This window comes from Mastacembelus armatus, chromosome 8 (genome assembly GCF_900324485.2).
Source record: "Mastacembelus armatus chromosome 8, fMasArm1.2, whole genome shotgun sequence".
NCBI classification, from domain to species: domain Eukaryota; kingdom Metazoa; phylum Chordata; class Actinopteri; order Synbranchiformes; family Mastacembelidae; genus Mastacembelus; species Mastacembelus armatus.
In genome coordinates this window covers 21,085,536-21,111,009 of record NC_046640.1, presented here as the reverse complement: position 1 = coordinate 21,111,009, position 25,474 = coordinate 21,085,536, and the positions used below count along the sequence as shown (strand labels likewise).

Below are 25,474 nucleotides of genomic sequence, written 5' to 3'. Positions count from 1 at the left end.
GAGGGACCAGATAAACAAAATCCGCCAGAGTCAGAGGAGGATGATCACTGTCTGGACCGGGTTCACATCTTGCTGTAAACTGTCCTATACTGAAGTTTATTCTTGTCAGCTGCAGTTTGAGCTGCTGTTAAAATACACTGAATTATACTGTTACAGCTGTTTCTGTTACTTAGCCTATCATTTCTATTACATTAATGGGGTGGACAAAACAACAGAAACACCTTCATGAAGGAGAATCTACTGCAGGGCTGTTGGGTTACACCGCATTACTTTTGGCTATATGTTCCTATATTATATGACGGATGATTCAGGCTTACCTGTGGGATCAGAGCAGTCCAGTGTATAAAACGGGGCCTGCCTCGTAATAATCTCATGAGCAATGATGGCGTAGCTGTAGACATCACCTTTCTGGGACACCCCGCCCTTACGAAGGTGCTCAGGAGCCGTCCACACATCTGAGAAGAGTGGAGACATTGAGCAGCTGGTATTTTGTGTTTAGATCAATAACCAACCTTAACGATGGCGGTGAAAAGCTCACCTCTGCCTGGCCTCAGGATGGTGTGCCAGCCAAAGTCAGTGATCTTGACCACCATGCGGTTGTCGACCACACAGTTTTTGGACTTGAGGCGACCGTGGACGTCAATATTACTGGAGTGGAGATATGACATGCCCTGCAGAAGATAAAAGCAGGAGAACACTGAGCACGATGGTTGATTAGTGTTTCTACGTGATGCATCATCATTTCCTCCCTGGTGGTTTTTTCTGCAAAGGTGAAATAACTAACAAGTTCAGCAGATATTGCAGCATTGATAGACAACACAGTTACTTAGTTTTCTCATTCCTCCTTCACAGAAATCAGATTAATTAACAAAAAAAAGTGCATGAACAACTGACATACCCACAGAAAACAACCCAATACCTTTGCTATGTCATACATGACTGATATCTTAAACTCCATGTCCATGAAGGTGTCGTCTGGATAAGAGATCCTGTCATTCAGAATGTGCTGTAATAAACAGATACAGATCAATTTTAGTGCTGTGGTTACATGCTGTATTCAGTTAATGTGTGTGTGATAACGTGCCTTCATGCACACACTACTAGTGTTCTTTAAAAGATAAGCCCAGGTCTTGAAATGAAAGGTAAAGTCACTATAAACAGGCGAAATGAGGTCACTGAGCCTGGTCATAAAGAAAATGTGAGTCTGATCTGTAGTCACACAAAAAGTCTCATGTTGACATTTCTCTGTGCCACTTGAAATAATTTAAGATGTTTTTTCCAAGGCTTTAAAAAGTCTGATGTCTTCTAGAGTCTGTTAAAATCCCCAGACTGATATAAATAATGATAATAAGGAAACCCAGCAGCAGGGTCTGATATGTGCGGTCAGTGGGTTTGTGTGAGTTACCCTGAGTGATCCTCTCTGACAGAGCTCAAACACCCCAAACACACCGTACTCAAACTTGACCGTGCCGTAGAACTTAGTCAGGTTGTAGTAATCGATGCACAGCAGCTGGATGAACAGAAAGATGGTTGTTTTTTTTAAAAAAGAAATATTCCTACTTTCAGAAAGTAAAAACTATCAATTTCAGAAGAAATAAAAGCAGACACTGGCCAACTGAGATGCGTCTTACAGTGTTGAGCTCAATTCTCTGATCCTCAGTGAAATCTCCATCTGTGTGTTTCAGCTCTTTCAGGATTACAGGCTACAGAGGAACACAGAGAGATAAAACAGTCAAATACAAACGGTCTGACATCATTTTCTCTCTTTTTCTGACTACATGCAGATTTTTTGGTGTGTCATGATACCTTCTTGTCATAGCGTCCTCGGTGTGTGAAGAACATGCTGTTCCTCCTCTCGTCGTCAATCTGTTACACGTACAAACAAGTGGTGGAAAAGTAAGTACATTTACTTCTGTACTGGACTATAGTGCAGTATTTTATAGTAACTACGTACTAAAAAAAACTTGTGATTCTCATTAAAAATGCAGTGTACTATTAGTGTCATATACAGTATATACTATAAAGTAAGATGTTGGAAACAGTTGATGCATGGGGCTGCGTACCTTCAGAGAGACCTCCCTCTCATCTAGGGGAGCAATCAGTTGTGGGTCGATGTGAGACCACTTCTTCTGCCTAAGACGCTCTTTCCTGTTCTGTCTAACATTCAAACATGTGAAGTAAACAGGGTGAGCGTGAGGGACATCCTTTCATTCTTGTTCAAAAACTGAAGCAAATGGCTCTTTGTCTAGTTGTAATCAGATTTCCTGGTGCTAAAATACATGGAGTCCCTGAACAACAATAAAATGAGTTGTTTTTTTTTTTTTACCTGTAGAAGATGAGAGCGATGGCTGTCACCACCACAATACTGACACTCAGGACGATCACAATCACCTCCTGCATGTTTAAGCCTGGAAACACATGGTACAAAAACTGTTTTGTTCGCATTATATGAAACTGTAAATGGGGTTGCTTCAAAATACAAACATTCCCTCCACAGTTTCAAAAACATGGCCTGTCAGAGAAGCACTGCTGCATGGTGCTGCAGGTCTGAGGCATCACATACATCCTCTGCATCAGTGCATGCAACCGCATTACCAGAGGGATTGTCTGGCTCGTCATGAGGCAGGCGATTCCCTTTCCACGGCAGGGCAGGGTTTGGGTCGACCACTATGGTTTTATTCCGCGATGTGTCAAACATTACCAGAGTTTGATACTGGAGAGAGACAGAAGCATAAAAGTATGAAAATAAATGTTCACCTTTAACCCAAACCAGAGTACATGTGGCTATAAAAATGACGTTAGAGCCAAACTGTGTCTGTGCCAACTGCAGAATGGACGGCTGTCTCACCTTTCCACTGTTGGTCGATGTATAAATCATGGAGAAGTTAGCGTCTCTGTCACCGTATTCATCAAGCACATAGTGTCCTGCCATTCCTGCATGAAATAAACACACAACAAAATAAAGAAAACATGAATTCAATGACAATCAAATCACATATGAAATAATGAGATGAAAAAAATCTGTTTATTACAGAATGTGCAAGAAACATGAGGACAGCCCTTTGTCTTTGAAAATGATTGTTTTGTCTTATCTGCTCTATCTTCACAAAACATTTCCACAGCCTCAAATGTGGACTCACCTTCAAAAGTGGTGTTTCCAAATGGGTTGGAGCTCAGAGCATTCCCATAGGATCTCTGGTTTCGTTTGCTGAGCATCCTCTCTCTCAACACTTTGCCAAACAGCAGGGTCCCATCATGATACCCAGCCACATAGTCACTTATCTGCCCATGACATAGGAAGAGGAAAGGATTCAAAGAGTTAGACACATACTGCTATTCTACAGTGTTGTTTAGGTGTTGCAGCTCACCGTCTCGTTGGAAACGCTGGAGCCATATTCGTATTTCCTCCGTGGCAGAGTGACCACCAGGACGTCCTCCAGACCCTTACTGGCTGTTGTGTTGATGTAATACTCATGGCTGGAGGAAAGTACAGTGTTACTATGGACAGTGTCCACCCTTTACAGGTTTTACAATACGAAGCTTCGTGGTGCCGTGCAGGGGCACGGTGGTAAAACCATGGCCAGACTTACTTGAAAATATCAAGGAGAATGAATATGATGTCCTTGTGTATTGGGCCCACCTTCCCCTTTATTGAAATAATGTCATCAGGGCCTCCACATAAGATGAAGACTGAAACAAATAGATACACTTCACTAAAACAGGAAGGAAAATACTTGATTATTAACACAACTGATTTCAGTCTTTAATGCCAGAGGCACAGCATGCAGTGAATACTGGAGACAAACTCTTTTATTTTTTAATGTTTTCTCAATCACTTGGGGGTCAAATAAAAAAACAGAGTGAAACAACATAGAAACAAGCTTATACACCAAATTAGATTAGTTAATTCCACATGCACCAGTGCTAACAACAACACTAGTGTTATCAATTATATTTATTGTGTTCACCATCTTAGTTTGTTGCAGTAGCATGCTAACACTGGCTAAGTAGCACTATGTTAGCAGGTGTTTTTGAAGCAGTGCAGCTCAGACAGAAACACTTTACACAGTTAGATGTAATTCAGACTAAAATAAAACACCCACTGTTGCTGTGTCTGTTACTTGAGGTTAGGGCAGCCTTCAGCTCGTCCTCCCCACGCAGCATCACTCTGTTCGTCTTTGTGGCAAAATTGGCAGAAGGTGCTTCCAGTGCGTTGATGTACCTGTGGAAAAAGCAAGAAGAAGAAACAAAAGTGGCACATGTTAGGGAGATGAACAAAACTACTGAGATCAGTCAGTCAACCTGCAGCCTGTGTCGTCTCACCAGAAACAGTCCTCAGATGCGTTGATGACTTTTTTGTAGACATAGACCTGCTTCCAAACATCCTTAAATGGCAAGGATTCCTTGATAAAGTGATAAAAAAGGGCTGAGATCTTGCGAGCTGGAGGCAGAATTCGGGTCAGATTGGTCTTGTAGTCACATGAGAGACCGAAGCTCCCGGCAGAGATGATGGGAATGCTCAGGCTCAGGCCAATGTCATCACTGAGGGGAAATAACAGAGTGAAAAGTCAAAGATCAGTCTCAGTTAAGTATTATATACATAGAGAGCACAAAGTTATACTCACTCCACTAACTGGAAGGTGGCATAAGTGCAAGAAGGTCCCAGCATGACACATCCAACTTCACCTGCTTTCTGCAAAACAACATGCAGTTTATTCTCATCACAGTGTGTTTTTACACTATTATGTATAACCTGTCTGAGATTACTGCACCTTTAAGCAGTCAGTTCCCAATTCACCTTCTTATATTCCATACCATGAGAATAAAAGTGTCTTATCTTATCTTCTCTGAGGTGCGACTTAAGTTATGATTTCTTAAAGTTCCCAGAATTCCTAGTAAATTTGTCTAAAATGGTCTAAAAACTGGTGGCAAATAAAGTTTGGTCTGTCATACCCTGTGGCTGTTTTAGATCAATGTATTTCTCTCCCTGTCAGCCTGTCCTAGAAATAGTTTGACAAAATGGGTAAATTTCTGTTGCATTCAAGTGCGTCATGCCATCCTGTCACGGAGCAATAAATATATCAGAAAAGAGGAACATGCCCCTAATCACAGACACAGGCTCAATAATGTCGTCGTAGCTAATTCAGTTTTAGACATTTAGAAATGACACAAGACAAAGACAATATGTGAACACATGACTACAGAGTCACATTCTGCTTTCTCATTCATGTGAGGAACTTGATGTATGTACGTTCTTGCAAAGGCATCATCCTCAGTACATCTGCACCTGAAGCATTTGACCTCAACAGCCTTGACTAATTTAACACTAAAAGGCCACACATCCTTTGGACACACTCACATGCAGCAACTTCAGTATGGCCACCCCCTCGCAGGTGCTGCTCCCACAGCCCTGTCGTTTGTACGCGCTGGTGTTGAACCCATCGAAGGTCGCGGTCAAAGTGAAGTTTAAGTCTTCAGTCATGGAAAGAAGATAAGAGTTATTAATAACTGAACTAAATCAATTTAAAAAAGATCTTCAAGATTGGAGAGATTTGTTTCTTCACCTACTGGGGGACTTTGATTTCTCTTACAGATCATTAAATGATTTACAGCTGCAGCAAGAAGTAAATGGGACAAAATGACAGCCATAAGACAGAACTCATTATGGAACATTATGGAACATTATGGAGTCAAAACACATAAAAATAAAAGTTTATGACTGGTTGGTTCCCCATAAAGGTCCCAAGACACCTGAGAGGGCACGAGGTTACTAAAGGTACAATACATGCTTGGACGACCTGGTTTGTTCTGTATTTAGCTTTGTGCTTATAGTATGACTCAATCAATCAATCAATACCTTATTCGAGTCTATTTCAATGACACCGATTCTGCCAAAACCAAACTACACCTACAATAAAAAAAGTTTGTTTGCTTTATAAGATTTATATGACAAGTTATCAAACACAATGTTTGCACAAAAGAGAAATTTGCCTCAGATTATTTTCAGCTTCCTACAGACAAAATCAAGTCTCTGCAAAAAGAGGAAGAATATTCCCTCTAACACCCCCTGTGATTTATGCCTTTTTACTTATCTGGAAATAAAATCCATGCAGCAGGAGATAAAAGAACAAATTCTGTATTTGTCCAAAATAGATCTCATCCTAACTTGTAAATTCAGGGTTGATTTTGATGTAAGTCAACTTCTTCGCTCCGTTTCCTTTAAACATTTACACACCAGTGACAAGGTTAAACCTTTCCTTACACAACAGAAAGCAAGAGAGACTCCTTCATGCTTCTAGAAAAACCTATCCTGACATATAGTTCTCTGTTTAATGGTTTTCTCAGAACAGCTAGTACTTAACTGCTGATGTCTGATCATCACTTCCCTCATAAAGTTTACAATGGCTCCTCCATCGGACAGCCAGGATTAGTTTTACATTTTGGCATGTTTCATTAACTATTGGGTTTTTTTTGGCTTGCTGCTGAAAAGGACAGATTGTATGAAACGATGTGTATGTTCACCATGTTTGATGTTCTCCAGCCAGTCTTTTTCTATGGCTTGCTCCACAGCCTCCTGCACAAACTCCCGACTCCACTCGTAAGTGTTGTCCTCCAGCAGTACAACATTCATGGTGTAGCTTCGGTTCGATGACAAACATTCATCCAGCAGGTCATTGGCGAACGCTGCTAGTATCAACACTCCCAGGTAAGGTAAACTGTATGAGCTGTACATCATCGTTGAAATTGACCTCACAATTTTGTTTCTTTCAAAGTTTCTCCATGTCAACAATATCTTTTTAACTGTGTACAGATGAGTTGAAGTAGGTTTTCACATCTGTCCACCTCAGGAGATCCTCTCACTGACGATATGGGTCCAAAAACAAGAACTCAACAGGGCTCCTCAGTGATAAAGCAGGAGTCGCCCTCTGGATTCACTGTCCAGCATTCAGGAGAAAAACGCCTGTGGAAATGAAAAAACTTGACCCCAACCACTTTTAGTAAATAAAAGAGAAAATGTAGACTGAAGACGAGAGAAGCAGTCTCTACACCTGTTGTTCCTCTAGTGAAAACCTGGGATCAATAATCCTCCACACGTTAATGAACAACTGCCAAGTGAGTGAAGCCGTCAGAGGGAGGGCAGCACATGAAAGACTCCCACACGGCATCTGGGCCGACGCCTCACTGAGCTCAGTTCTCATGATTATAAACAGTCTGTCAGTAAAAGCACATATCAACATAAATACCATGTTTGCTGACTGTTCATTCCTCAGTGTCATATAACTTCCAGTCATGACTTGCATCACAGAAACACGTTGAAAATGCAATAAATATTTTGCCTTTTCATACAATCTGGTATGTTCTGAACATGTTTTGGTGGAAGCAGAAGCAGAGAAAACTTTCCTGGTGAGAGGCAAAGGTCACAGGAGGCCATAAAAGTGAAGGTGTAGAGCTGATAAATACTGTCTGCTATAAAAGCAGGGTGGATTAAGCCTATAAAGGCTCTTGGCCACACTGCTTGTTAAACAGTGTCACCTTATTTTTAAGCAAAGCAACTTTAATTTTTAAAACCACAGTGAAATTTGAGAAATGACAAGTTATTCCAACAGCACTTGACCAGCAAATAAAACTGTTTCGTCCTTTTCCTTCTCTTATTTTTTCTGCCTGTGTGTGGAAGGTCAGAAATCTCCTCACTAACAGTGAACCAAAGCTCTTGTCTTTGCCGTACAGTGCATCATCCTGATGCCTGGCCATACCTTACAGGGTCATAAACGTCCTAAACAAACATACGTATGATGCTGTTAAATCACGGTTGGCTTGAGACAACCATTCAGTCTCATTACAGCTTCATGTGAAGAGGCTTTCCATCAGCACACCCTGGCATTTTATTGTGTATAGGAAACAGTAACTTGTCAATAGGAACAGGACTCAGTTTTATTGTCTCATCCTGCTTGTTTAATAGCAACTGAACACATCACTGTTAGGCTGAGATAACATATATCCAGCTGAGTTCTTAGTCTGGTTGGGGGGAAAAAAATTTAAAAAAATTCAGAAAGAGGAACTTATGGAGCAGGAATGTGGATTTAAAACAATAAACAGAAAAAAAAAGCCTTGACCCTCAGAAAAGGTTAAAGCTATCTGACCATGTCAGCTGGGAATGGAAGAAATGTGGATTAAGGTCAAAGTCAGATAAAAAGGCACGTCCATCATTTCAGAAGCTAATGATTAGCCTGTTAATGATCAGCCAATAACCCTTAGCAATCTCCTCACACAGTTTCAGCATATTTATTGGCAGCTAATAAACCTGATGTGTAAATAACTGACCTTTATGATATCAAACATTGCTTTTCAACACATTTATAGCAGTTTGTAAATTAAGATAACTATCAAAAGGATCTGCCAATTTGATTATAACATGAGTAGTATATGCAGATAACCTACATACACCAAGGTAAATAAATCTCCCTCTCAGCCCTGCAGGTGGAGTCTTAGTCAATCTCAGGTCCTGAGGTAAAACCTGTGTATATTCAACTGGACCTTAAAACAGTGAAGCATTGAATCTTCTCCTGGGGACAAAGATATGAGGAAAAGAAAAAAGGAAACACTGAACTTGTTTGATTTTATTACCAAGCCTGCACCAGACAATTAAACACTAACACTAAACATTAACTCATGGATCGATGACAAGTGACAGGCAAATGGAGCAGATTGGAAAACTTTGGAAAACAAGCTGTCAAGAGGAAGTTTTATCTTTTGGGGCTCATTTTGACTCATCAGCTCTAATTCCATGATCTTACTTCAACATGCCAACTGGTGAACTTCTCAAATTCAGCCCCCCCACAACTAGGGCACTAAACCTCAAATCAGGACTCTACACCTGCTCCTGCCCCTGTAACCACCATTGGTGCAACTGTGTCATCCTGCAGCAACAAACCTCCAGTAGCCTGTTCTGAGATTTCATCTTCTCTGATCCAAGCTCAGACCTTAACACCTTCTGGACTTCAGCCCACAGTATATTGTCAGCATTTCAAATATTCAAAACAATACGTCAACCTGGTGCTAACCTGTACATCTCACACTAATCAGCTCTACATTATGACTGTTATCCCCACGAGATAGAAAATTTAAATACACCCAAACTGGATGTCCACCAGCTTCTGTCCAGTCATCTGAATCGTCTCTCTGCCAAGCTCGCTGCCTCCCAGCAACAAAAACCCAGTCCTGGCTGGTACTGCGAATTCTGGTGGTGACCAAAAACTCTTGAATTTACAACATGAATTAAGTCCTGCTGCTCCCAGTTCATCTGATCAATCCAACACGTCCCTGGTACACTTACTGATGGAAAAAGGCAAATCAAACTACCTCAAGAACTGACACTTTAAAAAAATGTGAGTACATGTGGACATCAGACACCATGCGAATGCATGCGAATTATTGCGAATTGTCACATACAGTGAAATAAAATAAAATTCATACAGAAATCTGTCATTCATAAGAGTCTGTGTTTTAGGCCTCTTATGATTTAGATATAGATAAAACACATCAGAATCAATGAAAAGTCCAAATGGGATGTTCAGTTTCCCTTTGGGCACAGCAGGTTCTGCCCCAGAGAGTTTTAACACCATAAAAACATAAGGCTGTAGAGCAGAGCTGGAATTAATAGCTAGACTTATATGCCTTCTGCAAAACAAGGCAGTTACTGCGCTGTAAGGAGCTGCAGTAATCTGACCCAGAAGTAACAAATACATGGACTCGTTTTTCGTTTGTGAGTTAAAGGCTGCATCCTGGTCAAAACAACCACAGCCAAAGGCTTCTAGAGTAACTATATGGTTAGATAACAGGTTTTTAGTCTGAAATATCACCCACATGAGTGAAACAATCTGAGGAAGAAACCCTCTTTCAGTGTCAAAATAGCAGCTATGATCACTTCTTGGGCATGAGGACACTGTATTTTATTGGTTATACTGGGTTTTTACAGGCACATAACCTGGTACAAAGGTACAGTGTGGTCGATCATCTCTATAATGTTACCCGCAAGAATGAAATCAAATTTCCCACATCAGTAGTGCTATAGTCTAGTGTCTCAATATATAAATATAACAGGCCATAGGGAGAATGTATAAACATACACACACAGACAAGCTTTACATGAACAAATGTACTTTAAACATGGTTAAATATTTGGCTCCTGGTTGTGTAGTGGCACACAGCCTGATAACCTTACGTGTTTTATTGATACCTGAATAAAACAGCACAGCAGGTACAAATGTTGCATACAATCACAAAAGTATAGTCTCTACTGTATTTTGCATCCTGCCACATTGTGTTGGACTGTTTTTCGGTTATACCCCTGCTGCAAAGAAAGCTGCTTTGTGCTCTGACATCCTCACTCATTCAGGCCCACGCAGGGTGATTTATGGGGGAAAAGATTAAAACTATGATTAAACAAACGATTTACGGTGCCACTGTTAAGCAATTACTGCCCTGGATGAGGAACTGCAGAAACTGTTTAGTCTGATCCTGTTTAAAATCACTTTGATGTCCTGCTCTCCTCTCTCAAACAGACCAGCTCATAACCAGAACATGATGGACTCGTGCATTTGAGAAATGCAGTGACAACATATAACTGGGAGGTCTGGACTGGGAGAATAGCTTGACAGTAAATCACCGTGAACTTCTTCACTAAACAGAATAAATCCAACAGCATCATTTCTCCCAGTGAGGAACTAGCTCTCTGTCCTAGTCTGCCCTCTTGTGGATGTATCAGCTCAGTGGAAATAGAAGCTGATACTTTGCACAACTAATAAAATTGTAAAAGTTGTTGAAAGCTTTAAAAACAAGAACTGACCTGGAAGATAAGGAAGAAAATCTGAGTCATTCATGGACCACTGGACATTCCTGTGACCAGGAATTTCTTTCTAATGTTATTAATAGAGTCCATCAAACCTGGAAGCACTGTGCAACCTCCAGCTTCTGTAAAACTGTCCCTGCACATCAAGAAACAAAACAGATCACAACTAATCAGAAATGTCCTAACAATGAGTTTAAAGATCTGTAATAAAAATTTCTCATTGATTCATAACAGGAGGGTCCATTTACAGAAACAGATCTCCAGATGTAATAAATTCCATAAACAGGGAGATCTACTCTGTACTGGTCTGAATATAGAAATATGGTGTTTCTGTTGTTTTAGCCCAGTTTCAGTGCTGTTATCAATGAGGTGGACACATATCAATATCATTAGATCTTCAGGGACTCATTTAGACGTTTTAACTTTTATTACTGATGTTATTATTTGTTAGCAGCCTCCTGCTGTAATATAGTTTATTATCACTGATAAACAACAGTTTCATACCTCACTTGCTTCCTGCTGCCTCCTTCACAGCCACTATTTGTAGGTGAAAGGTCATCTGGCTGAGGACCGGAATGCAAATCGATTACCCCGCCCACTTTCTGACGTCACCCTCGGTAGCGTGGCCGTGATTGGCTGCTGGGAGAAGTACAGTCTGGGTACAATTGTGCAAAAAATACCACACGTACAACACGCTGTCAGTTCAAGTGGGAGCAGAACCGAGCTGAGCCGAGCCGAGATAACTGGACTCTGGGAGAAAAAAAAAAAAAAAAGCAGCTGTCACGTCGCATAAGAAGAAACAATCCGCATTTAAGAAGCCTGTTTTATTTATTGTAATATTTAAACTGACTGCCAAACACTCCGACTCATCCTTCTTTTATACTATTATTTATTTGCATTTGTATTTTTATTTTGCACACGATTGGACCTGTAAAAAAATCTACGCTGCGGTTCGTAAGTAAGAAAAACTAAGAAGAAATGGAGAAATCAAACGTCTTCTCATCGGAACGAAACATCCTGTGCCTGTTTGACGTGGACGGCACCCTGACGGCACCTAGAGAGGTGAGCCCATAGCCAGTCACTATTAATAACTGCATCTTACACCAAGGTTTAGTAACAGAGCCCTGCTGTGCTGCAGCTCCTGCTCTTCTGGCTTTACCTGAATGAATTTCATGGGGGGACACAGACAGTAATCGAAAGTACACTCTGTCCCCCTGACCTGCTGCTGCAGACTCTGCTTTCATAGGTTTCACTCGCTTCCTTCACCTGTCACAGGATCACTGTTTGCCTGCTGACATAGTTCTGCTGCAGCGCCCGGAGGGTGTGTGTGTGTGTGTGTGTGTGTGTGTTGTGTGGTCTGGTCACATATATGTTTGATGAAGTATGGTGACCTAGTTACACCCTGCCTGAATACACATGGATGAGTTGACTTCATTTTCTTATCCATTCAAAGTAATGGCATTTGGTTTGAAAAGTGTGTTCCCAGATATTACATAATGCAGCCTCCCTTGTGTTTTTCTTCCATCTTTTAAAATGGACCATACGTTAACCAGGGGAGATCTGTGCCAAAATACCATGAAGGCAATTCTCTGCTCTATGTAAAGATGCTTGCAGTCCACATTCAGCTTTTTAATGATGAAACATCAGACGTGTTTCTCTTTGTGAGAGGAACCTCTACCCATGCACACAACCTGATAACACTTCCTGTATTCTGCAGAAAATCAATCCACAGCTGGACGACTTCTTCCAAAGGCTGAGGAGGAAAGTGAAGATCGGCATCGTGGGGGGGTCAGACTACTCCAAAATTGCAGAGCAACTTGGAGAGGGGGATGATGGTGAGCAGTGTACATTGCACATCATTCATCCAGCTGAACTACACTGCCTGCTGTGACACTGTTATAACTTCTATATTAGCACCAATCCACAGAGAGCAGGACCGAGAGGATCCCTTTAGGCTTGAGGCCATAAATTAGACCCAGTCTCAAACAGAGTGTCGCTCTAACAACACAGACAGGTTAAACACTGGTCTGTCACTAAACAGAAGCCTACAACTGGATTGCAGGTGTATGAATAGTAATGTGGTTTCATCACCATGCTAAGTTTGTAAAACATAATGACCTATTACACACCAGAGGAATTACAATGTAATAAAAAAAGCTCTTCAAGTTGTTCATGAAACCAACAATCAAACACTCTGAACAGAATAATCAGCATCAAGTATTGGTATGTGTGTTGCAATCTGTTATCACATAACTCAGCTGTTATTATTATCAGCTTCTACACACCCTCATCCTGCTTCCACTGTGATTACCTTTGAAATAATCAAAACAAAGTTACAGACTTTCCCTGAGGAGTGTTGTTGGCAGAGAGCATGCAGGTCAGTGGAAAGGTCAGACAGATTAGACTTGACATTTCCACACTGTGTGTTACATACATACACTGTAATCTGCTACCAGGTAAAAATAACAGGCTGTTCTGTTCTTCTGAACTCAGTCCTAAGTGGTAAACGTGTACAGGTGTTAGAGAACCAGACGTGCACATTTAGCCACATTTCATCTGTCTCCTCTGTTGCAGTGATACACAAGTTTGACTATGTATTTGCTGAGAACGGGACAGTGCAGTACAAAGATGGAAAACTCCTCTCAAAACATGTAAGTGAACATACAGACAGTGTTTTTATATTGTGTCAGTGTCAGGGCGTTATTATCTCCAGAACAGTACACACCACTGCCTGCAGCTCCTGCAACTCGTGCTTCCCTGTACAGTTCCCACAACAGACCTGATGATTTAACAAGAACTCCACTTTGTAACATACACAGATCATGGAAAATGTGTTGACAGGTTTTCATGTTTATTTGCTAGTTAATTGTCAACAACAATGAAGCACAGTGCATCATGTTGCTTATTAGCAAAGTGTGTTTTCATCCCACCAGGCCATTCAGAACCAGATTGGGGAGGAGCTGCTGCAGGACCTGATCAACTTCTGCCTCAGATACATGGGGCTGATCAAGCTGCCGAAGAAAAGGTGAGACTCACGGGTCATTCACACCTTTGGATTCAAAAGCCTGGAGCAGTGGCAGGCGCTATTCAGTGTGAATGACACCTAGCATGCAGCCCTGCACCCCTATAGAGTTCCACAGATTCAGCAAGCACCCAGCTACACTCCAGGGGAAAGCTGAGAGGCTAAACTTTATGCAAATATTCTCTGAACCACTTGCAATCATTGTGATTCTTGTGGAAACAGAAGCACAGAGTAGTTAGACCCCCACTCTAGTAATCCAAGAGCAGAGTCTGTAGATAACATGCTCAACAGGACTACAGCTCCAGGACTACAGTGACTGATGAGAGGCCAGATACTGAGGATTACTTTTTTAACTCTGTGTGTGAACGCACCATTACAACACCAGTTCCTTAAGGCCCCACACCTTCGACCTGCAGTCCTGGAACACAGCAACAGCCTGCTGAAGCAGAAAAAATGTGCCTATTGTTATTGCTGTGTATAAATAACAATAAACTGACATGTCTTCTTTATACTGGGAACAAAGCCCTGTCTTTAACCAGTGGCATGTCTTTTAATGATGCATCTTAATCATGCCTGCAGGGGAACGTTCATTGAGTTCAGGAATGGGATGCTGAACATTTCCCCCATCGGTCGAAGCTGCACACAGGAGGAACGAATTGAATTCTCTGAAATCGACAAGGTAAAAGCCAAGTATCAGTAGTGGATCATTAGTAACTGTACATGGTGTAAACAAATCATCAAACAAGCCATGTTATCACATGGTTAGAATCACATGATTCAATCTGACTAACAGCAGAGGAACAAAGACTAAACCTGATGTGACCTGTACTCACTGTTTATGGGTGAACATTGCATTTGCCTGCTATCTGCACCTTCCCTGTGGGGGAATGATAGTCCTGGATTGTGACTCACAGATAACATCAAGTTGTGTGTGTAAGTAAAATATTGTCTTTGTCACCACTGGCTGCTTGTGATGTTCAAATTGTTGCACAAGCAGCAGGTCAGTCTGACATTTTCCCTAAATCCTGATGAAATGTAAGTCTATAGGAGATTTAGTTCAATGCACAGGAGCCACATTCAAGCAAAACAAACGATGTGTTTCACTGACAGTCATGGTGAACTGTCTCTTTGCTCCTCTCTGTTTCATGAGATGAGCTCAATTATGCAGACAGAGAAAGGCCAAACAATGTTGAGCTTTCAGGACAGTTTAACAGTCTGTCCATTGATGGCTCACAGATCCAGGCGTGGAAGAAGCAGAGGTCTCTTAACCCTTCACAGCCCGTTTACATCTATACGCCTTGTTTATGTGGTCTATAAAGGTTTAGATCTGAAGTCTCTTTTCTCCACAGAGAGAGAAGATCAGGGAGAAATTTGTTGCTGCCCTGAAAGAAGAGTTTGCTGGGAAGGGACTACGGTTCACTAAAGGTGAGAAGGTTGACAGCTGAAAATCCCATTTACACAAAAACATGCTGCTGCTCAGTACGAGGGATAAAGGAGAGACTTTGCAAAACATGCAGGATTTGTATACAAACACGTACACGACATCCTGTAATATTCTACCCACTGACACTAACTCTGGTCTCCAGGTTTAAATTTTATCCAAGAAATATCACATGAGAGATGAGTCATCTCTAATCTGCAGGAGGCATAACCCAACAGAGCCAGCTGGCAAAAAGAAAGAGCCAACAGTGTGAGCAACCACAGAATACTGACATGTTATTGACGTCTCTATCAAATTAACTAATTAATCTGATCACACGCTTGTTTTTCTTTTCTTAGTAGACTGAAATCTGTGCCACTCCTACATCCAGTGAATGATCCACTGCTTGATGATATTATTAATGTTCTCTGACTAGAGAAAACAGTGGAAAGAGATGTCTTATTCCCCAAAACTCCCAAGGTGAAAAATCCTACAACACCCAGGATGCATTGCGCTCAGTAAAACGTATTATGCAGCACTGAGTGTGAACAAAGCTAAACTCTGTCTAAAAGCATGAACCCAGTGACTGATCTTCCAGGATTAAATCCAGTAGTTTTAACGCACATGCTCTCTAGTAACAGTAACATTGATCACACCAGTAATAGCATCTTTGATTGTATTCCCAACATATCAGACTGTCTGTCTGCAGTCTCTTAAGAAGAAGACCCCTCCACCTCACACTTGGACCATGTGGCGGACCTCGTGACGGTCCTCATTTAACCTTTAGAGACACACTGTTCCCTCGCTCAGCAGCAGAAAGGTGAATCGGGTACTTGATGTTTGCTTACGTGCTTTGCAAAGGTGTGAGCGTCCTGCTGATGACGCGTGAAGGCTGTTCACAGTCCAGACAAGCAAACGGGACACACAGGCTTGTTTTTCCTCAGTGCTCCCCCTGGTAAAGATCAGCAGAAAACAGAAGTGCGACATGATTTCACGTCTGATGACTGTTCACAGAGGTCGACAGTTATAGATGGTGCTGCAGTATATGTCTCATGGGGTTACGTCAGTTCATTGTGTTAAATTGCCACTGTATTGTAAAAAAAACATGGTTTTCTGCTCCCTCAGGCTGCTGAGGCAGAAAGTGCTGGTGTGTTTGATTTGTTGACTCTGACATGACTCAGTGGGTCTGCAGGTTGTACACAACTTTAAGTTTTATATGTTTACTTTCCTGAGTGTTTACCTCCCTCTGCACAGCTGCCTGTGTCAGCTGATAGGGCTGATGTCTGCAATTAGTGTTATATAAAGCTGACACACTATCCAATCTGCTCTGAGTGTACAGAGTCTTAGGGACACTGTGCTGATGGTCTGTGCTAAAAGCTGTTTTCCTGATACCAATCACAGAGGTTGTTAAAGACAAGTAAAACCTGTCAGGTGTGTGTGTTTGTGTGTATACATGCTCGTTATGTATCTGATAATATCTGATGTGTTGAACACAAGGACTGATTTCTACATATTGTCTGCTGGGGGGGGTGTTAGCGCCTGTATTTTCACCTATGGTTAAGATTTGTCAGATCACTGAGTAACCATGAAGAATCATGAAGACTGTTGGTTTGAGTAAGGGTTGAGTGGTGCTTACACATCCATGCAGTGTCAGCAGCTCTTGTGGCGGCTCGGGGCTGAAAACAGGCTGGGGGTGGGGGAGTGGTTACTGATGTGCTTGTTTACAGTCTGGAGTCAAAGGTCTTTAGGATGGAGGCATGTAGAGGGTGTGTGAGGAAAACAGCCCTGCGATTGGCCGGCTGGTCCTCCGCTGCTGCCTCTATTATAACCCTTCAGATGAGAGACGAGGTAGGGAAAAGAATTGAAGGTGGAAATGGGGGATGGGTTGGAGAGTTTACAGCCTCATTTCAGAGTTCAAAGGTCACTGTGTTCACTCAGCTCAGCTGAGCAACAACAGAGCTTCTTCTGTGGTTTTTAAAGTGCCAAACCAAAATCGGATGCAGTAAGAATCCAGGCTGGACTTTGTAAATGCAATATTTTGCAAAACAAGAACCACAATCCTGGTCTTTGTCTCTGAGCCGCAGCCCAAATGACATAATAGAATCACAGTTACAGGAAGATTCCTTGAACACAGAACATGCTTGGTGTTTTTGGGTCAAAGATTCAGACATATTGGGTGTGTTTAGCAGCACCTTGGAGCAGTGTATGAGTTTACCAAGAGGTACTGGGAACTGAACAAACAGGTCTGAGCCTGCTGGAAAAGAGCTGCACCAGTCCCAGCTGCCGCTCAGTTCCCCTGTGGCAGGTTTGGAGTGTAAATGCAGTGAAAGGTGAAAAGGGAAAGTATTTAGCAGCACTGGTTTGTAATCACTGCAGTCTGAACACTTATCTGCTCTTTTTGTTGAACAGATACGTCAGATATCAGAAATGATTTTTTTCTGAATGTACTGAATAAATACAGTGTAATGGTGAAGACTGCAATGATAACGTTGTCCCTGTTTATTGTGGTCTTGTTTCAGGGGGTCTCATCAGCTTTGACATTTTTCCGGAGGGCTGGGACAAGAGACTGTGCCTGGACGTGCTGGAGCGTGAAGGCCTGGACGCCATCTACTTCTTTGGCAACGAGACCTCAGATGTGAGTTTGTGCTGTGTGTTAGAGAGCGATGTCATTGCGTGGAGATAAACAGTAATCTGCTCCGAGGTTCCGATGTATATCATTAATGATTCTGTCTTCAGGGAGGGAACGACTATGAAATTTTCAACGACCCCCGGACCATCGGTTTCACGGTGTGCTCTCCGGAGGACACAGCCAGGCTCTGCAGAGACCTTTTCTTTGATGCCTCTCCACTTGAATCCTGACGTGTTAAACTGGTCCCAGTCCCTTCACCCACAGACCCCCCTGAGCTCTCGCCTACAGGCCATGACAGCCAGCACGTTGAGCCCAGGCTGCTAATGAAGTGCTGTTAGGCAGTTTCTCCATATTGTCAGTATGATTACTCTTAATAAGAACGGACCTCAGCAGGGTGTTTGTTCATTAACTCCCACTCCGGTTTTTAAAAAAGGGACATTTACTAAACAAGTGTAACATGATTATGTGTTTGACTGTGATGTGTAGCATGTAACAAGAAATCTGCCAGAAAGGAAAGTTAAGACTCCGGATCATTTAGAGTGTCCAACGATGTTTTGCACTAATGTTGGCATGTTTTGAACTGAGCGCTGGAACAGTCCTGTTAAACGCTGGGGAGAAGACGCTGAGACTGAGGGAGGGCTTGATGTTGCTTCTTCCCTTGTGAATCCATTTTGAAAATGAGCCGCAGGATGAACGAAGGGTCAATGAAGTCTTGTTGAATCATTCCAGGGATGTTAATGTCTCACAGCGCTCTGAGCTGGACGTGAGTTAGTGACGGTTTAACGGTGATGCCATGAATGTCTCATGTCAGTTGTAAGTTCACAAAGCTGCTCGTAGTGAAAGGAGGATCTTGTTTGCTTTTGGTGCTTTTTTTAAGGACCAAGATTTATCCGATTTATATTAAAACTCAGCGTTGGTGACTCTTGAGTAGCTACCAGTGAATTAAGCTACTGTGACCAAGTCACTCCACAAAGTTTTGTCAGTGTGAATGACAATTTTTTATGTAAAATATTTTTACAAGCTGCATTATGGCGTCTGCACTGTTTAACAATGCTTGATTTTTTTCAGCTTCATTTTTATGTTTTCAGTCTGACCTTCTCTTATGGTTCAGGATAATGATGCCAGGATTATTATATTAATGTCAGATACATGAGCTGCAGCCTAAACACTCCTACATGCACAGATTTAGGTTTTAATGTGTCACTGAAGCTAACTGTAACACTGGCCAAGTTGTTGGCCAGTGTTACAGTTACAGCTATGGAGAAATGTGGGTTTTGTGCCTGTTCATTGCAGTAAATCTGTTAAATAATATTTCACTGACCTCTGCTGTCCACTGTTGTTCTTCCTCCACTTGGACAAAACTCTTTCACATGTAGGTCAGTCTTAAATTCAGCACTTCATCAGTCAGTCAGCTGCACATTGTCCACAGGCTTAGACTGTCATTTTTTATTTCTACCAATGGGAGTCACCAGAATTACCTACACAATGAAATACAGCTCATCTTCTGGCTCTTTGCTGTTTTAATCTCATGTAGCAGAGTCTGAGCTTTGGCAACACAAAGACTCAGTGTTTACTGTCTGCAGAAAGATTCACCTGCTCAGTGACCTTCTCTGCCACACAACAGAGGAGCAGTAAATCATTTACGGACCCATTGAAAAATTTCATTGACCTGTTAAAAATATAGATAAAATATGCAACATGTGCTCATGAAGCAGAACTGGACATGCTGCAATAACTCATGAACAAACCAAATTGACCCAGTAGAAATACTAGTGGTTCTTTTACTTCCGCAGGAACCAGGACCCCCTGGCACAGCAGCAGGGTGCTTGTGTTTTGCTACTCACTTCAAGCGTTAAGCTGCAGACTGAATAATTCTCCTGGTCCTTACATGTCTGCAGTCTGGTGTTTCAGCTGCTGTTAGCAGGCATCGTAGGTTGGACTGGAGCTGCTGCTGCTAGGCTGATAGTGGCTGAAGCTGGTTTTAAAAATGTGCACATACAAATCCAGGCAGTCAGTGGTACGAAGACCACAGGAACAGCCTGGATTGGCAGCTACTCAGGAGTGAAGTGAGTTTCAAACCTGGTGCTCTTCCTCAGGCAGCATCAAGACATTTATGCAGATGTTTCTCCATGAATTAGCCTGTTTTAGTTTTTCGTGTTGTCTTCAGTTTTGCAGATATTTGTCACATTACATGTTATGTCATGGACAGTCACTATTTCTTCTCACTAACTCACTAACCTTTGCACCAGCCAACCAACGATGCAGCCAATCAAACACACAGCAGATTGGCTCCAAAATGTCAGCATATATACGCTAAGTACTAATTAATGAGTTATTCAGTCTGATTATTCAACAGGGGGCAGGACCAGAGTTCAAACCACATGAAATTAGAAACACAGCTGCCATCACACCTGTCAGTGACAAAATGGTTTAATCTTCTGTCAGTAGAAGTAATCACAGGGACCACCACCACAGAGACTCATCCAGAATGAAAGTGTGACAGAACTAAACAAATGCTGACGCTCAGGCAGTGACACTGAAAGATAAGACAGAACACAGAGGACAGGCCTAATAGGAAATGACAACAGTGATGTACAGGAATAACTACAAACATTTATTTGACAGTGATCTCTATTAGAACCGACTGAGTTCACCCACACCTGAGAACACGGAATAAACCACACACAGATAATAGAAAAAAATTGTGTGAATCATTTCTTGGCTCCTGACCTTTTCAAACAGGACAACAAACAGCCTAAACCTCTGGACCACCACAAACTGGGTTTCACATTTCTCCAAGCAGGTTTTAACTTTATTACCCAAAATATGTCGAGCTTTTAATCTGTGGACACACAGTTCTGAATAAATCCTCAAATTAACATTTAAAATAAAACATCACAAACACTGACCATATGGATTTTTTTTAGGAAAACACTTGTAATCATATTTAATTCACAGAAAGATACATACATACATGTTTTCACTCTATGTTTTTGATATGTTCATGTGGTCTGCCTGCTTCAGTCCAGTTTTTCTCACTTTTTCTGCTACAGACAAACTGAATTTCTAACTCTCCCTCCAGCCTTCCTCCCTTCCTGATTTTAAAATAAAACTTCCTCTTTTTTGTTTGCTAAAGCCATATTTCTACACCCTAAAACTGTCATGAGACATTATGTCAAGAATCGATCTGTTTATACTTTTAGGACTTTTGATTATTGTGTAGTTTTCATTTTGTTTCTATTTGTTTCTGATCCAAACGCAGCTGGGATTGACTGCTCTAAATATGATCAACCTGTCATGTCATGTTTTCTATCAATTGTTTCTGTTGTTAAATTCAAACCAGTTGCTTTTAAACATGAAAACACTGTGTAGGTAGTGATGACGAGCCGCCTGAGCCTTACTTGCACCAGATATGTGATTCTGGAAACTTTGGTGACGTAAACAAGTGAAGAACGACTGTGAAGAAGGGAAGTAAAACAGATTTCAGCCTTTTGTCTCACATCTTGCTCCTCTCTGCACATACAAAATCACGAGTTTGAGGCTAAATTAAAGAGATGTGACTGCACTAAGTTTATAAATGGTCAGTTTAACACACACAGCACAATCATCAGTGCAGTAAACAGTGTCAGAACCAGCTCCAGCTGAATTACTGACACTTTGCTGTGCAGGTTTTCAAAAAGGATTTGAGCTCAGAGTGGAAGTCATCAGTTCCAGCACAGGTCCAGCGCCCCCCAGCCCAGCCCAGCCCAGCCCACCAGGCCTGTAGCTCAGGTCCTACGAGCTGATTATCTGCCCGGACCAGGTCTCGTGTTTAGTCCCCGGGTTGAGATGTGTGATCTTCACCTCCACCGCCTGCACCTTCAGGTTCTTGGGTGGGACCCGGCAAATTTTGTACGTGACCTCATCGCCCTCGACTGGGACGTACTCCCCTTCAATGCTGAGTTATTAAGAATAAACAATGACAATGAGGCATGAGAAAATGCTGAGCTTCCATGTAGAAAACTACAGTGAGTGTAAACAGAGGAGGCGTCACTACACAACAAACACAGACTGTGGACTCTGAACTACCCACAAGCTCTGTACAGGCTGCATAGGCAAGGAGGTAAACTGTCCTCTTCATGTTGAACTGAATCAGATAATGATAATAATCTTCACTAGAGAGACAGCAAAAATTAGAGGGACATCTCCAAAAGACACAAGTAATACTATAATAATTAAAACCATATTTTTGCAACCTTGTGAGGACGTCTCAATCCTCAGGTCAGAGGACTAATAAGTGTAAGGTGAAGAAATCAAAACCATGATCATGTCATGTGAAGTCACGGCTCCTGAACAACAAGGCGATGAGCTCAGCTCAGCTCAGCTCAGCATGGAGACAGACAGGAGGAAGCAGTGAGCCTGGCTCTGCACAAAGTTAAATCATTCACCATCTTGCACGTCCATGTAAAGTCCTCACTTTCAGCCAGCAGAGAAGCCACTGTCCCAAATACAGTTTCATAGAGGAAGTTACAGGAACTCTGTACACAACCACAAGTTTTTATATTTCTCTGTAAAGATTCAAACCATAGGATACAACATTTTAATTACCAAGTCATAGTGTGTAAAAACTTTCTATTTGTCATCCTCAGAAGAGACATTGTGTGTTTCCTCCTTATTTCAGTCTCTATTTTTATGACCCTGGTGCAAATGTTTGGCTATAGGATAACTGGATCATCCTGCAGAATCTGTTTGGAGAAATGTCATAAATGTGCTTTTGCTGAGGCTGTAAAAACATTTGATGTAATGCTTGCCCTGAATAAAACCAGCAGCACTTTCCACAGGTGTCACTGTCCTGGGAGTTGCAGTTTCTAAACCACAACATGTCTCTGTGCGTGTGTTCAGTGTTGCCGCCACTCACTCTGAGATGTGAACAAAGATGTCCTCGCTGCCGTCGGACGGTCGGATGAAGCCGTGACCTTGTGACCTGGAAAACTCCTTACACACCCCCTCAAAAACTGGACCCGAGTGAGCGCGAACTGTCCTGCAGACACAGAAAGGAACACAATAAAATTCAGTCAGTGATTATAAAATCACACACCTCAGTATGATTTACTGTCACGCTGCAGCAGCAGGATACAAAAACAAGTCGACAGAGACGTCTGGAAGTGAAGATTTTCTCTTTTCTACATGATACAGTCGATGGTTCAAGTGAGATTAGGATTCATGGAGGAGGTGAGAAAGATGAGGCGATGATCAAATCAGCTCCTACACACTGTCTCATAACGTCACAACACAACAGCAGCAGAGGTGAAAGCATCTATCTGCTCAGTCACTGTGTAAATAGAACAGATCAAAGTTTCTACAGCACCAAATCAGTAAAACAGCCACGATACAGCGACTGTTTACACTCACGTTCACATCAGTTTATCCTTTACTCAAGTAAAAGGACCAGTATTACTATTTCAAAATACTCTTGTACAAGTAAAAACATGCATAAGTAAAACTCAAAGTAGTATTGGAAATATGTACTCAGGGCATCAACATTTTAAAAACTAGTCAGGTTTTGTGTGTAAACTTTTCAGCTGTCATACTATATATTGTAGATACATTACAACCCAGTTTTAGTTTCCCTGCATTTCCCCAAACCTGGCAACATTAAAGTTAGTATTGTTAGCTTGTCCTAGAGCGGATCATTAAACTTTGGTAAATGATTTATTGACTACTGCGAAACCTGTCTTTCCAGCTTATGAACCCTTCACACACAGCGTGAGTGAAATACATGTGTACTATATTTACTCCAGTAGCCTGAAATAAGAAGCTCCAGTTACAGTAAAGTGACCACGCACCAAAAAATAAACTAATCACACGTACGCTGAGTAGGTCCGCGTGCGTTTGGTTGGCAGTGGGCTGGGCAGATCCTGAGGCAGGGGTTGCTCTTTCCCCTCCTCCCACACCCCGCTCCCCTCCCTCGGGACGGGGAAGGAGAGGCTGAGAGGGGCGTTGGGGGAGCGCAGCAGGGTACCAGAGGGTGACGTGAGGCTGGGGTCTGCCATGTCGGATGTGGAGGAGGAGGGTGGTGTGGGTGCAGTGATGGATGCTGCTGATGGGCTGCTGACGGCGCGGTCTGTCGCCTGAGTGCCTTGCTGGGGGAGGCTGCTTCAGTGTGGGACACAGGCTCTGTAGGTATCCAGGCCAGCACTGTCACTTCAAGTCTGTCAGGAGGATTTGCTGTGAGAAGGGAGAGCAGAGGGAGGGAGCGGAGGAAGATGAGAGAGTTGTCATATGGGTTCAGATCACAGAAACAAACCCTGCTGTTCATAAACCCGTTATGTTAAAGACAACTGGGGGAAACGCCACAGACACATTAAAAAACCAATTATCCAAATCAATGCAGAGGCCAAGACATCGTCCTATCAGGCCCCAAAACCTCCCTTATTACCTTTTACCTTTTATTACCTGTTACCTGCAATACCAGCAGTTTACAAATTACAAGCCAAATATTAGAAACTACTCATTTTAAGGTTACTGACTCATATCTGACATAATGAAGACTAGAAAAGTGTCAATGCAATTGTATTAGTTGTCTATGCTTCTTTCCAAGACTCTTGACAGGCCTAAAATAATATCAGCAGCATATTGATATTTTATATTGATAAGTTCATATAAAAGATTTGGATTTGTCATAAAAATATTACTGTCGCTACACAAAAGTGAAAATCCACGTTTTCATTTAACCTTAATTATCATGAGGAATCTGTCCGCACGCAGCGTGACGTCAGAACAGCTGCACAACACCATGTCCAGTGGTGCGTTTGTGACGTCAGAGTCCCATCTCCTAATGAGCAGATGTTGACGTGAATAGAGAAGGACACAGCTAATAATAAGCAACAAACACACGGGATCAGCAGGCTGCGATAATCTGCAGTGGACAGAGCCGCTCACACCTTTATAAACAGCAGCCGAACATCTGGATGTGCAGAATTAAAAAGCTCCTGTGGCCCGGGTGGGGCACAAATGTCTTCCTGCCCCGTGATTATGAAGAAAACACGTCTCGTGTGCCTCTGACTTGTTTATTTGTGGAGTTTCCACAGTTCAGTTCATGCACTTCACTTTCCTCACGAAGCGCATGATGAAATCAGAGAAACTTTAAACAAAACAATCCCTGGTTTGCAGCTTAAATGATTTCCCATAAATACCGTGACAGGCTAAGAATCAGCAGCGCTGTTAGGACAACAAACCTTAAAGAAAAGCAGAGTGAGAGGTCGCTCATAGGAAGCACCTGGTGTCAAACATCACGGAAATGTTACAGCGATCAGACCTTTTCACGACCACACGAAGAAATAAAGCCTCTCTCTTTTATTTGACAGTGTCGAGCGCGCACACAAACACTGACACGGACCCTGCAGCCACTTCTACACGCACATATTCACAGAAACGTTACTTACTGCGCTCCGAGGACGATCAGTGTGTGACTGAAGTCGGTGTGGATTATATAACGAGGAATTAAATAAACGGAGTCAATCCGCGGAGTCTGCGCAGCTGGCAGAGATTCCGACGGCGTGATGCGGCTGTGCG

General features: G+C 42.2%; 4 protein-coding genes across 10 annotated transcripts in view; 2 read left to right on the top strand and 2 right to left on the bottom strand.

The window, feature by feature from the left end:
• gucy2ca (guanylate cyclase 2Ca) overlaps nt 1-12,078 on the bottom strand; it is a 15,909-nt gene extending 3,831 nt beyond the window's left edge. Inside the window, exons 1-20 of one of the 4 annotated variants that reach the window (XM_026325973.1) lie at nt 12,009-12,078; nt 11,354-11,485; nt 10,847-10,985; nt 5,360-5,472; nt 4,626-4,693; nt 4,324-4,542; nt 4,104-4,222; nt 3,591-3,690; nt 3,369-3,477; nt 3,141-3,282; nt 2,849-2,934; nt 2,596-2,713; nt 2,327-2,408; nt 2,064-2,157; nt 1,807-1,866; nt 1,632-1,703; nt 1,406-1,510; nt 920-1,006; nt 539-671; nt 318-455 (exon numbers count right to left, since the gene is read on the bottom strand). In XM_026325973.1, coding sequence (XP_026181758.1) covers nt 318-455; nt 539-671; nt 920-1,006; nt 1,406-1,510; nt 1,632-1,703; nt 1,807-1,866; nt 2,064-2,157; nt 2,327-2,408; nt 2,596-2,713; nt 2,849-2,934; nt 3,141-3,282; nt 3,369-3,477; nt 3,591-3,690; nt 4,104-4,222; nt 4,324-4,542; nt 4,626-4,693; nt 5,360-5,472; nt 10,847-10,880 — 1,879 coding nt within the window. In that variant the 5' untranslated portion in view covers nt 10,881-10,985; nt 11,354-11,485; nt 12,009-12,078. Of the gene's footprint in view, nt 1-317; nt 456-538; nt 672-919; nt 1,007-1,405; nt 1,511-1,631; nt 1,704-1,806; nt 1,867-2,063; nt 2,158-2,326; nt 2,409-2,595; nt 2,714-2,848; nt 2,935-3,140; nt 3,283-3,368; nt 3,478-3,590; nt 3,691-4,103; nt 4,223-4,323; nt 4,543-4,625; nt 4,694-5,359; nt 5,473-6,522; nt 7,221-10,846; nt 10,986-11,353; nt 11,486-12,008 lie in introns of those variants that run through there. The other 3 variants (XM_026325971.1, XM_026325974.1, XM_026325972.1) reach the window with 3 other exon arrangements.
• plbd1a (phospholipase B domain containing 1a) overlaps nt 1-12,187 on the top strand; it is a 25,096-nt gene extending 12,909 nt beyond the window's left edge. Inside the window, exon 12 of the transcript XR_003296745.2 lies at nt 12,171-12,187. The gene's annotated coding sequence lies outside the window, so the exon portion shown is untranslated. The remainder of the gene's footprint in view (nt 1-12,170) is intronic.
• On the top strand, nt 11,561-19,079 carry pmm1 (phosphomannomutase 1). Its single transcript, XM_026325978.2, has 8 exons — nt 11,561-11,911; nt 12,567-12,684; nt 13,424-13,500; nt 13,783-13,874; nt 14,451-14,550; nt 15,221-15,296; nt 17,811-17,926; nt 18,028-19,079. The coding sequence occupies exons 1-8, from the start codon at nt 11,828-11,830 to the stop codon at nt 18,148-18,150; spliced, it is 786 nt and encodes a 261-aa protein (XP_026181763.1). The 5' UTR covers nt 11,561-11,827; the 3' UTR covers nt 18,151-19,079.
• Nucleotides 14,456-25,474, bottom strand: csdc2b (cold shock domain containing C2, RNA binding b). Of its 4 annotated transcripts, XM_026325981.1 has the most exons (5): nt 25,345-25,474; nt 23,771-24,127; nt 22,818-22,940; nt 21,676-21,857; nt 14,456-14,536 (listed from the first exon to the last, which is right to left on the bottom strand). In XM_026325981.1, the coding sequence occupies exons 2-4, from the start codon at nt 23,950-23,952 to the stop codon at nt 21,695-21,697; spliced, it is 468 nt and encodes a 155-aa protein (XP_026181766.1). In that variant the 5' UTR covers nt 23,953-24,127; nt 25,345-25,474; the 3' UTR covers nt 14,456-14,536; nt 21,676-21,694. The 4 variants fall into 4 exon arrangements, with proteins under 4 accessions (XP_026181766.1, XP_026181765.1, XP_026181768.1 ...); XM_026325980.2 differs by lacking the exon at nt 14,456-14,536 and having other exon boundaries at nt 20,514-21,857; XM_026325983.2 differs by lacking the exons at nt 14,456-14,536; nt 25,345-25,474 and adding an exon at nt 25,138-25,321 and having other exon boundaries at nt 20,514-21,857.

Excerpts from the sequence above, each read along its gene's own strand:
- csdc2b (XM_026325981.1), bottom strand. The coding sequence starts at position 23,952 with ATGGCAGACCCCAGCCTCACGTCACCCTCTGGTACCCTGCTGCGCTCC. Across the intron at positions 22,941-23,770 it reads CGCACGCGGACCTACTCAGC|GACAGTTCGCGCTCACTCGG; the intron begins GTACGTGTGATT and ends CTGTGTCTGCAG. Across the intron at positions 21,858-22,817 it reads ATCTTTGTTCACATCTCAGA|CATTGAAGGGGAGTACGTCC; the intron begins GTGAGTGGCGGC and ends TTAATAACTCAG.
- pmm1 (XM_026325978.2), top strand. The coding sequence starts at position 11,828 with ATGGAGAAATCAAACGTCTTCTCATCGGAACGAAACATCCTGTGCCTG. Across the intron at positions 11,912-12,566 it reads CCCTGACGGCACCTAGAGAG|AAAATCAATCCACAGCTGGA; the intron begins GTGAGCCCATAG and ends TGTATTCTGCAG. Across the intron at positions 13,501-13,782 it reads GAAAACTCCTCTCAAAACAT|GCCATTCAGAACCAGATTGG; the intron begins GTAAGTGAACAT and ends TCATCCCACCAG.